Source organism: Notamacropus eugenii, chromosome 1 (genome assembly GCF_028372415.1).
Source record: "Notamacropus eugenii isolate mMacEug1 chromosome 1, mMacEug1.pri_v2, whole genome shotgun sequence".
Lineage (NCBI taxonomy): Eukaryota > Metazoa > Chordata > Mammalia > Diprotodontia > Macropodidae > Notamacropus > Notamacropus eugenii.
In genome coordinates this window covers 411,978,193-411,990,708 of record NC_092872.1, presented here as the reverse complement: position 1 = coordinate 411,990,708, position 12,516 = coordinate 411,978,193, and the positions used below count along the sequence as shown (strand labels likewise).

Here is a 12,516-nt window from a genome sequence, read left to right as displayed (position 1 = left end):
CATAACTTCTGAGCCAGGCATTCAAGGGCCCCAATTATCAGACTAAGATCAGGGAATCTCAGAATTTTATACTTGGAAAGAACCTAAGTAATCATCTTTGCTAATACCTAATCGTTCCTCAGCATAATATACTTCACAAGCAGCTATTGAGCCTTTACTCAAAGATCACAATAAGAGAAAACTCACTGCCTCCTCCAAAGTAGCCATTCTATATTTGGACAATTCTAATTTTAGGACATGAAGTCTCCATTCACTTCTTTAGAGCTTCCACCCTTGGTTCTGTTCTTGAGTTACCCAATATATCAAGTCTGATCTTTCTTCCATATGACAGACATTAAAAAAATTAATGAAAGCTTTCATATGCCTCTTGAATTTTCTTTTCTTAGGCTAAATGTTCTCTGTCTGTTCAGCTTATCCATGGTAAAGCATAATCTAAGACCATTCAGCATTCTCATTGCCCTTCACTGGAATTTTCAGCTTATCAATGTGTTTCATAGATTGTAGTGCCCAGAACTGGAGAAAATATTGCACATGTGATTGGATTAGGACAGAATATTGCAATAGTTCAAGTGAGTCCTTATAATGAGCTCACCTAAGGCAGAGGTAGAATCAATAAGATGTGGCACCCAATTGGATATAGGGAGTGTGGGAGAAGGAGGAATCAAGGACAACTCTGAGGTTGTAAACTTGGGCAACTGGAGTATATTGCTATCCTTGATAGTAAAAGGGTTAGAAAATGATTTTGCGTAGTGGAGATTTCTGGAAAGATAGTGAAAGTTGTTTGGGGCCTATTAAATTTGAGATGTCTGTTTGACAGCCAGTGGGAAATGTTCTGCTCCTCATCTAGGATTGTTACTCTGTAGAGAGACTAGGACTTGTTTTCTTTAGGACCTGGCTCAATTGCTACATTCTTCAGGATGGATGTCCTTCCCATTCTTTCTAGCTTCTAGTGCCTTCCACTCTACATAACTATCTGACTTCTATTCTCTATGTATCTTTTATGTACCTATTTATGGATAGGTTTTTCCCACAGAATGTAAGTTACTTGTGGGCAGGGACTGTTTTTCCCTTTGCCTTGTATCCCTAGCACTTAGTACATTGCCTAACACACAGTAAGTACTTGATGAATGAGTTTTGATTGATATGTAAATGTGATAGGTATTTGCATAGAAATGATAAGCAAACTCATGAGAATTGATGTGATTTATAGAAAGCCCATAGAGAAAGAAGACAAAAGCAGGTCCAGGAAAGAGTGTTGGATTACACTCATGTTTGGTTGGTGGTTCAGAAATGATGATCCCACAAGTGAAACTGAGGAGATGACCAGATAAATAGTTGAGTCAAGAGAAGTCAGTATCACAGAAATCCAAAGAAGAATTTCTAAGTGGAAACATTAAATGCTGCAGAAAGGTCTAGAAGGAAGAATATTGTGAAAGGACATCACCTTTTCCCACCCATCTTTAAAATAGGCTGTCTCAAAAGCCAGTGCAGTTTTAAATTATTTTTTACACATATAATTGATTTATTTTCATTTCTCAACATTTACTTCCACAACAATTTGAATTCAAGATGTTCTCCCCATCTAGCCCCACCCCTACCACAGGACAACATGTACCCCATTCACCCCTTTCTCCAGTCTGGCCTCTCTTCTATTACCTGCCTTCTTCCAACTCCATCCCCTCTATTTTCCTGTAGGGCAAAGTAGATTTCTATACCCCATTTCCTCTATATATTATTTTCCAGTTGCATGCTAAAACAATTTTTAACATTTATTACTAACTTTCACTCCATATTCTCTTCCTTCCTTCCTCTCCACCCACTTTCATTGAGAAAAGAAGCAATTCAATATAGGTCATACATGGGTAACAATGTAAAATACTTCCATAATAGCTATGTTGCAAAAGACTAACTATTTTTCCCTCCATCCTATCCTTCCCTCCATTTATTCCATTCTCTCCCTTGACCTGACCTCCCATGGTAATGTTTGTCCCTTTCTGATTTTCCCGTTCCCCAATTTGCTGTCCCTTCTATTATCTTCCCTCTTCTATCTAATTCCCCCTTGCCTTCCTGCAGGGTAAAATAGATTTCAATATCCAATTGAGTGTATGTTATTCCCTCCTTAAGCCAAATCCCATGAAAGTAAAGCTTACTTATTTCCTTTCATTTCCCCCCTCTTCCACTCCTTTGTAAAATTCTTTGTTTCCTTTTTTATGTGAGATTATTTGCTACATTTTACCTCTCCCACCACATATATAATATACCCATATATACCTACACACACACACACACACACACACATATATATATATATGTTCTCTCTAACTACCCTAATACTGAAAAAGGTTTCATGAATTACAATTAACATCTTAACTTGTATATGGATACACATATACATATATGTATACATATACATACACACATACACCCATGTAAATATATATACCTACACACATAATATGTGTGTGTGTGTATACACACATACGTACTCATACATGTCTACATATATATTCCCTCTTCCCTAATACTGAAAAAGGTCTCATGAGTTACAAATAACATCTTTCCAGGTAGGAAGGTAAACACTTCAAATTTAATGAGTTCTTTAAAGCTTCTCTTTCCTGTTTACCTTTTCATGTTTCTTTTGATTCTTGGATTTGAAAGTCAGATTTTGTATTCAGCTCTAGTCTTTTCAACAAGAATGCTTGAAAGTCCTCTATTTCTTTGAAATTCCATTTTCCCCCTGAAGTATTATACTCAGTTTTGCTGGGTAAGGGACTCTTGGTTTTAATCCTATCTCCTTTGATCTCTGGAATATCATACTCCAAGTCTTTTGATCCCTGAGTGTAGAAGTTGCTAAATCCTGTGTTTTCCTGATTGTATTTCCACAATACTTGAATTGTTTCTTTCTGGATGCTTGTAATATTTTCTCCTTGACCTGAGAACTCTAGAATCTGGCTATAATATTCCTTGGAGTTTTAGTTTTTGAATCTCTTTCAGGAGGTAATTGATGGATTCTTTCAATATTTATTTTACCATCTGGTTCTAGAATATCAGGGCAGTTTTCCTTGATAATTTCATGAAAGATGATGTGTATGCCCTGTATTTTGATCATGTTTTTCAGGTAGACCAATAATTTTTAAATTATCTCTCCTGGTTCTATTTTGCAGGTCAGTTGTTTTATCCAATGAGATATTTCACATTGTCTTCTATTTCTTCATTCTTTTGGTTTTGTTTTATAATGTATTGGCTTCTCATAAAGTCATTAGCTTTCATCTGCTCCATTCTAACTTTTAAAGAACTATTTTCTTCAGTGGACTTTTGAACCTCCTTTTCCATTTGATCAGTTCTCCTTTTTAAAGCATTCTTCTCCTCATTGTTTTTTGGACATCTTTTGTCTTTTGAGTTAGTCTATTTTTAAAAGTGTTATTTTCTTCAGCATTTCTTTGGGTCTCCTTTAGGAAACTGTTGATTCGCTTTTCATATTTCTTGCATTGACCTTATTTCTCTTCCAAATTTTTCCTTCATCTCTCTTACTTGATTTTCAACATCTTTTTTGAGTTCTTCTATGATCTGAGACCATTGTATATATTTTTAGAGGTTTTGGATTTAGAAGTCTTGGCTTTGTTGTCTTCCTCTGATGGTATGCTTTGTTCTTCCTCTTCTGAAAGGATGAAAGAAAATACCTGTTTACCAAGAAAGTAACCTTCTATAGTCTTATTTTTTTCCCAATTTTTGGCCATTTTCCCAGTCAGTTACTTGATTTTTGAGTCCTTTGTCAAGTGGAGAGTATATTACCCTAGGCTTCAGTGGTTTTGTGCAGCTGTTCTCTAAGATATGTCTAGGGACCTGCAAGTTCTCAGTTCTTCCAAGGTGGCACAATCAAAGGAGAGGAGTTTATTCCTCTCCTCGCCTGTTCTCTGGTGTGTGAGTAACCATAAGTACTCTTTTCTGTCCTGTAACTGTGAGTTGGATTCTCTCCCCATATCTACCACCAGCTCCACCACACCAATGGCAGCACTACTTCTCACCCTAGGACCACCACTCAGGGCTGAGATTCAGATAAGCCACTGGATTCCCAAAAGGTCTTTAGGTTGAGGGCTCCAAAAGTGAATCCTGCTGCCCTGGGGCCAGAGCTGGGGCTTGACTGTGTTCCCTCTCATTCAGGTGAAAGAACTTACTGACTTTGCAGCTGTCTTTGGCATTAGGGGATTGAGAAATTTGGGAATCACAGCTGCTGCCAGTAGTTCTGCATCCTGAAGCCTGCTCCAGTCCTGTCTGAGCAGCATGGCCCAGTCTGAACTGCGCTCTTCTCTGAGCCTGGTACCTTTCTCTTTGGCCTTCCAGGCTGTCTGTTTCATTCTGTCATTTTGTTGCTTCTCCTGCTCTTGAATGTATTTGGAGTGATTTTTACAGGTATGTTATGGGTTATGAGAGGAAAGCTAAAGTAGGTCTGTACTTCTGCTCCACTATCTTGGCTCTGACTCCCCAAGAAGCTTTTCTTGATATTCTTCCTAAATGTTCCTTCCTGTGATGGATCCATTGCTCTTGTTTGTATACTCTATGGACAGCACATCAAGTGCTTTCCAATGAGAACTCCTCAGATACTAGAGGATAGCCATTATGTCCCATGTAAATTTTCTTCTCTTGATCACAGCTCCATCAACTGATTAAAATGGCATGGCCTCTTGTTCTCCCATTGTTCTGATATTTTTCCTTCTCTGGGCCTGCTCCTGTTTGTTACTGATCTCCCTTTAGAAATTGAACATAAGCTTTTTCTACTGTACCTCACTGATCTTCCTCCCTCCCACTCTGGAGATGTGGCCTGACCTCAATAGGGTGCAGCAAGACTAGTAATCTGTTTGTTTGAGACCTGATCCTTCTCTTAATGCCATCTCAGACTGCTTTACTCAATTCAACTACTCAACTTAATCTCTGGACTTTTCTCCCTTCTTAACCAACTGCCTATCCAACCTGAAAGATTCCTTTACTGAGCTCCCTCTCCCCCCAACACTTCCCAGCTCTTCTTTAGCTATTTTTTGCCTAAGATCCTTGAAGGCAAAATTGTCTTGTTTGCTTATCTGTGTGTCTCTAGTACTTATCAAAGTGCCTGGTAAGAGTAAGCACTTAACAGATACTTCATCTGTATCTTAGGTCTTAGATGTCATATTATACTGGAGACTTACATTGAGCTTAGAGTTCACTAAAATGCCCAGTTTTTTCTCCCACAATTATTTTCTAGATTTGTTTCCTCTATCCCGAATTTGCAGTTGATTTCCAAATACAAGTGCAGGATTTTAAACTAATCTTTATAAATATCATGTCACTAAATTTGTCATATTGTTATAGTCTATTGAAATCCTTTTGGATCTGAATCTTGACCAATCTGTTAATTATCCTTCTTAGACTTTTATCACCAGGGAATCCAATAAGCATGGCTTCAATGAGTCTATCCAGGTCACTGATTTTTTAAAAAAGATTAATAGTAGTAGTATCAAACTCACCATACATAAGGATCTTTGCTGCCTCATACTGACTTAAAAGCCACATAGTGGCTATAGTTATCAACTATATTTATTGCCCTTTTATTTATTTTGCTAAATGTGGCCAAATTATATTTTAATTTGGTTCTGATGCATTCAGCAGCATATTTGGCACTTCTGGTGCACTACATTGAGACAAGGAGAGAGATTTAGGGCATTTCTCTAGAGATCTCCCTCCTTGTTGACTCTGACTTCACTTGAATTCAGTCATTCAACCAATACTAAGTTCACTTAACTATATTTTCTTATAACCATCATCTCTTTATCTTGTCTACAATGCAGAATGAGAAACTTTTTCAAATGCTTTAATGAAATCCAAATATAAAATATCTCTAGCATTCCCATGATCTACCAGTCCAGTAACCCTGTCACAAATGGACATTACTTAAGTATGCTCTTTTTCAGTCAATTCATTTGTCCCCTAATCTTTGTGACCTCATTTGTGGATTCCTTGGTAAAGACACTGGAGTGGTTTGCCATTTTTTTCTCCAATTCATTTTACAGATAAACAATCTAAGGCAAACAGGGTGAAATAAGTTGCCCATGGTCACAGAACTCTCAAGTGTTTGAAGCCAGATTTGAGCTATGAATCCTCTGACATCTGCCTTTACCAAACTAGCATGTGTCAGATTATATCCATATTGTCTTTCAATCACAAACTCTATGATGGACTGGTACATACTCCCAAGGTATTTTCTCCTTCAGTTACCAGTGATGCCACGTTTCAACATCCAGTCTAGAATGAGTATTCCTTTCATCTCTTTTTGTTCTGAGCAATTCTATTCACATTTATTCCTAATGCCCAGAGGAAGATGGGAAGATGAGAATGACAGGTCAATAGAGTCACTAGAGATCCTTTATGGAAAAACTGTTAGCAGAAAGTCCTGAGGAAATTAGGTCTACATCTATGTGTTTTTTTCCCCAGTAATTTATGATTCTGATTGTTAAGAATCATAATGATGCATTGAAAACACTGGAGAGCATAGCAATTAATGGAGTTTTCCATAAAATAAAAATCAGTTTCTACTTAAAACCATCAGCAAGCATTACATGTAACAAAGTTAAGCTGGATGCATTTCCACTAAGATCAGGGATGAAACAATGATGTCCATTATCACCACTGTTATTCAGTATGGTACCAGAAATGTTAGCTTTAGAAATAAGAGAAGAAAAAGAAATTGAAGAATTAGAATAGGCAGAGAAGAAACTAAGTTATCACCTTGTGCAGATGATATGATGATATACTTTTAGAATTGTAGAGAATCAAGTAAAAAAAAGGACTTGAAAAAATAAACTGCTTTGATAAAGTTGCAGGACACAAAATGAATTCACAAACTCATCTGCATTTCTATATATTGCTAACAAAGCCCAACAACAAGAGGTAAAAATAGAAATTTCATTTAATATTGTGGTAGACACTACAAAATACTTGGGAGTCTACCTGCCAAAACAAACTCAGGAACTATATGAACGCATTTACAGTACACTTTTCACACAAATAAAGTCAGATCTAAGCAATTGGAAAAACATCAGTTGCTTGTGGGTAGACTGAGCTAATATAATAAAAATGAAAATTCTACCTAAATTAATTTACTTATTCAGTGCCATACCAATCAAACTACCAAAAATTGTTTTCTAGAGCTAGAAAAAATAATATCAAAATTCATCTGGAAGAACAAAAAGTTCAGAATATCAAGAGAATTAATGAAAAGAAATGTTTGGGAAGGTGGCCTAGCTGTACCAGATCTCAGATTGTATTTTAAAGCAGCAATCATCAAAACTACTTGGTACTGGCTAAAAAACAGAGGGGTAGATCAGTGGAATAGGTTAGGTACTCAAGATAAACTAGTCAATGAATATAGCAGTCTCCTGTTTGATAAATACAAGGACTCCAGCTTCTGAGATAAGAACTCCCTCTTTGACAAAAACTGTTGGGAAAACTGGAAAACGGTGTGGCAGAAACTGGGCATAGATCAATGCCTGACACTGTACACAAGAACAAAGTCCAAATGGATACATGATTTAGCTTTAACAGCTGATAACACAAAAAAATTAGGGGAGCAAGGAATGGTGCATTTGTCAGATTTATGGAGAATTGAGAAATTTATGACCAAATAACAGATAGAGAACTTTATGAACTGCAAAATGGATAATTTTGATTACATTAAATTGAAAAGTTTTTTTGCACAAACAAATCCAGTGAAACCAAGATTAGGAGGGAAGCAGAAAACTGGGAAAGAATTTTTGCAGCTAATGTCTGTGATAAAGGCCTCATTTTGAAAATATAGAGAACTGGGTCAAATGTACAAAAATACAAGTCATTCCTCAATTGATGTGGTCAAAGGATATGAACAGGCAATTTTCAGAAGAAGAAATTAAAGCTATCTATAGTCACAGAAAAAAATGTTCTAAATCACTATTGATTAGAGAAATGCAAATAAACATAACTTTGAGGTATCACATCATACCTGTCATGTTGGCTAACATTACAAAACAGGAAGATGATAAATGCTGGAGAAAATGTGGGAGAGTTGGAACACTAATTCATCGTTAGTAGAGTTGTGAGCTGATTCAACCATTCTGGAGAGCAATTTGGAAGTATGCCCAAAGGGCTACAAAAGTGTGTATATTCTTAGACCCATCAATAGTGCTTCTAGGACTGTATCTCAAATAGGTCATAAAAATGGGAAAAGGTCCCATATATACAATAATATTTATAGCCGGTCTCTTTGTTGTAGCCAAAAATTAGAAATCAAAGGGATACCCATCAACTGGGGAATGGCTGACCAAGTTGTAGTATATGAATATAATGTTATACTATTGTGCTATAAGAAATGATGAACAGGAAGACTTCAGAGAGGTCTGGAAGGACTTATATGAACTGATGATGAGTGAAATGAGCAGAAACTGGAGAACTTTGTACACAGTAACAGCCATAGTGTGCAAGGACTCTTTCTGATAGACTTAGCCCTTCACAGAAATGCAAGGACCTAAAACACTCCCAAAGGACTCTTGAGTCAAAATACCATCTCCCTCAAGAAAAAAAGAACTATGGAATTGGAACGCAGAATGAAGCAGACTATTTTCTCTTATGCTATGTTTTGTTTTTTCTCATGTTTTCTTCCTTTCATTTTAATTCTTCTATGCAACATGACTAATATGAAAATGTGTTTAATAAGAATGTATATGTAGAACCCATATAAAATTGCACACTATCTTGGGGAGATGGGGGAGAAAAATCTAAGAATTATGAAAGTGATTGTAGAAAACTCAAAACAAATAAATTAATAATATTAATAAAATAGTAGGTTAAAATTAAATTAAAAATTAAAAAAATAGAAAATGTAAAATAACTCATGGGAAAAACAACTGTCCTAGAAAATAGATTCAGGAGAGACAATATCAGAATCATTAGTTTCCCTGAAAGCCATTATCAGAAGAAGGACCTGGACAACAGCTTTCAAGAAATTATCAAGCATAACTGCCCTGATGTCCTGAAAACAGAGAGCTGAACAGACATTGAAAGAATTCACTGATCACCATAGGCAAGAGGTCCCAAATAAAAACCTCAATGGACATTATAGCTAAATTTCAGAACTATCAGATCCTGGAAAAAGTACTGGAAATTGCCAGAAATAAACAATTCACATATCAGGGATTCACAATCAGGATCACACAAGACTTGGATTTGGGATCATGGAACATGATTCTGGAGGGAAAAGAAGCTAGGAATACAACCAAAAATCACTTACCTGGCAAATTAAAAATAGAGTGAGATGAAATAGAAGGATGCAAACCTGCAAACAGAGAAAACCAGAACTAAATTAAAAATTTGATATCCAATATCAAGAACAAAAAGAAGCATAAAGAGGAGAAAACAGGAAAGAAAACAGAAGGTATTCAATAGAGCTAAAAGGTTTATATCACTACATGTAACTTAACGGTGTGACTAAGTACAGATAGAAGGAATAAAGATAAACAGAGTGTATGTGTATAAGGTATGTTTAAGGGAATGACATTAAAAAAATAAGGGATAAGAAAGAAGAGTAAAATGGGTGGAGTGAAGCAGAGTAATGAGTTTTGGAGAGCAGGAGGAGAGAGGCAGGGAAGCAAGGACAGGAAGAAGAAATGAAACAGCCCTTATTCCTAAAGGCCTCTTTTCTATTCAGGTCAACAAGGAGAGAAGAACAAGAATAATACATTTTTGCAAAGTTCATAGACTCTCACAGCTGATTCCCAGAACCAGATACAATATTACAATTGTGCTCTGACCAGGGAAATGGAAATAGACATCTATTCATTCTAAAATCTCATTCTTATTGGACAAGTAGGATTCTGCCACATTAAAGAACATATAATCTTCCAGATGATCAGTCCTGAGATTTAGTTGATAGTTACTTCCTCCCCAACTGGTAGTAACAACATTATCTCATTTAAGTTTCAAATGTTACTCTTATGGTTTCCCATCATCCACCTGACCAGAAATGTATAAGGAAGGTTGTTGCAGTAAAGATATTCTTGCCTCTGATCTGCTTCTTAACTTCCTTCTCACTGCTTAAAGTGATGACTTTCTGGACTGAGTCAAGAGGCCATGACTTTAACTTTGACTCAGCCACTAACTTACTTCTGGACATTCGGAAATTAGTTTAGGTCCCTGTGTCTTATCTTCCCAGGGACAGTATGGGGACAATAACACCTTTCTTGTTTTCTTCCTGGCTGCTGATTAGATAAGGAGAGAAAAGGGAAGAGTTCTGAAATTTCAAAAAAGAAAAGAAGATTCCTTTCCCAGCCAGGGCAGGATGTGGTGTGGGAGAGACCTCAGACACTCTCTGCTCCTCTGTCATCTCTCATTTTATAAATAAGGATACTCATGCCCAACAAGCTAAATCACTCGCTCAAGGTCACCCAGAAAATTAGGAGCAACACAAGGGGTTTGAAACTCCACCTTCTGGTGTCAGACAGTGGCCTTGCCACCAGCCAATGTGTTTCTGAGTGCTTTAAAAAGTCAGACCCAGGAGGGAATTGTAGAAACTATATAGTTCAACTCAGTCTGTAGTAGAGTGGATACCACTCCTCTTCTCCTAAGAAAAGCCAGGGGAAGGAAGGAAACACGCAGTTACTAAATTCCTACTAAGTTCAAGGTCCAGTGCTAAGAGCTTTACAAAGATTATCTGATTTGATCCTCACAACAAACCTGGGTGTATTTTGTTATCCTCATTATTATTATGATTTGTTTATTATTTATTTATTATTCTTATTATACAGTTGAGAAAACTGAGGCAGACAGAGGCTAAGTGACTTACCAAAGGTCACACTGTTAATAATGTGCAGGGACACATTTGAATTCAGGTGTTCTTCACTTTAGGGCCATTTCTTTATCTGTTTCACCAACTAGATGTCACACATACAGACACAGAAATATACATATATACACACATTAATAAACACACACACACACACACACACACACACACACACACACACACACACACACACACACACACACAAAGGATGGAAGCCTACCGAAAGGAGGCAAAAATGAGGGAGTCTATGGAACATAAACTACCCAGGTGAGATTCTAAGAATGCAAACAAACACATACAGGAGAAAGAATGAATAGAGACCCATACACCAAAGGGAAAGAACAGGATCAAAAACACAAGAGAGAGACTGGGAGAAGAGGATACACAAGGCTGAAGGAGGGAAAGGTTGGGGAATGAGGGTGGAGACATAAACATATTTACTCACTAGCTGAGAGAAATGAGAGAGAAAAAGGTAAGTCACTCAGCCATAGGTACACGTTGTGGCAAGGAGATCCTAGCATACTAGTGAACTTAATTCATGTGGAAAATAGGAGTCCTGGGGAAACTGAGGACAGGAAGAAAGGAGGGAATCTGAGGCATTTACAAATATTAATAGCTACCACTTGTATAGCATCTACAATGTGCAAGGAAATGCACCAAGGACTTTGCAATTATTCTTATTTGATCCTCACAACAACCTTGGGAGGATGGTGCTAATATTATTCATTTTGAAGATGAGGAAATTATCAGCAAGGCCCCTAGCATACTGAGGAGGTCCTGCTATATAGGTTCTTAGATCTGCTTTTCTAAAAGGATAGCAGCTTTTGAGGGGTCAACAATTTACTTTAATTAAACACATGTATCTTTCACTTAGTTTAGGAAAAAAGTGAGCACCCTGAACTTCAGAGAAAATACAAGTAGAAATTGCAAGCAGAAATTATAAGCAGAAAGACCAACAGACAGGCTTTCAACTCTCTGACCATACAGATGACATATGTACATCATTACTAGGGAGAGAAACACTAACCTTTAGATTTCAAAGCTCTTCTTTTTTTTTTTTAATTTAATTTATTTATTTAAGTTTTCAACATTCATTTCCACAAAATTTTGGGTTCCAAATTTTCTTCCCATTTCTCCCCTCTCCCACCCCAAAACACCAGCATTCTAATTACCCCTATCACCAATCTGTACTCCCTTCTAACATCCCTCCCTTCCCCTTATCCCCACCTTCTCTTTTGTCCTGTAGGGCAAGATAACTTTCCATACCCCATTACCTGTATTTCTCATTTCCTAGTTATATGCAAGAACAGTGCTCAACAGTTGTTCCTAAAATTTTGAGTTCCAACTTCTCTTCCTCCCTCCCTCCCCACCCATCCCCTTTGGGAAGGCAAGCAATTCAATATAGGCCATATCTGTGTAGTTTTGCAAATGATTTCCATAATAGTCATGTTGTGTAAGACTACATATATTTCCCTCCGTTCCATCCTGCCCCCCATTTCTTCTGCTCTCTCTTTTGACCCTGTCCCTCCCCAAGTGTTGACTTCTAATTGCTCCCTCCTCCCATTGACCTCCCTTCCACCATCTCCCCCCCTTCCACCATCTCCCCCACCCTGCTTATCCCCTTCTCCCCCACTTTCCTGTATTGTAAGATAGGTTTTCATATGAAAATGAGTGTG

At 37.2% G+C, this 12,516-nt stretch overlaps 1 protein-coding gene across 1 annotated transcript in view; it reads right to left on the bottom strand.

Annotated features, from left to right (window-relative positions):
- Positions 1–1,160: 1,160 nt before the first annotated feature.
- The window catches only part of LOC140518715 (serine protease inhibitor Kazal-type 1-like), a 50,939-nt gene continuing 39,583 nt past the window's right edge, over positions 1,161–12,516 (bottom strand). The window contains exons 4-5 of the mRNA XM_072631066.1: positions 9,290–9,334; positions 1,161–3,658 (exon numbers count right to left, since the gene is read on the bottom strand). Of these exons, the coding sequence (XP_072487167.1) occupies positions 9,298–9,334 (37 nt within the window). The 3' untranslated portion in view covers positions 1,161–3,658; positions 9,290–9,297. The remainder of the gene's footprint in view (positions 3,659–9,289; positions 9,335–12,516) is intronic.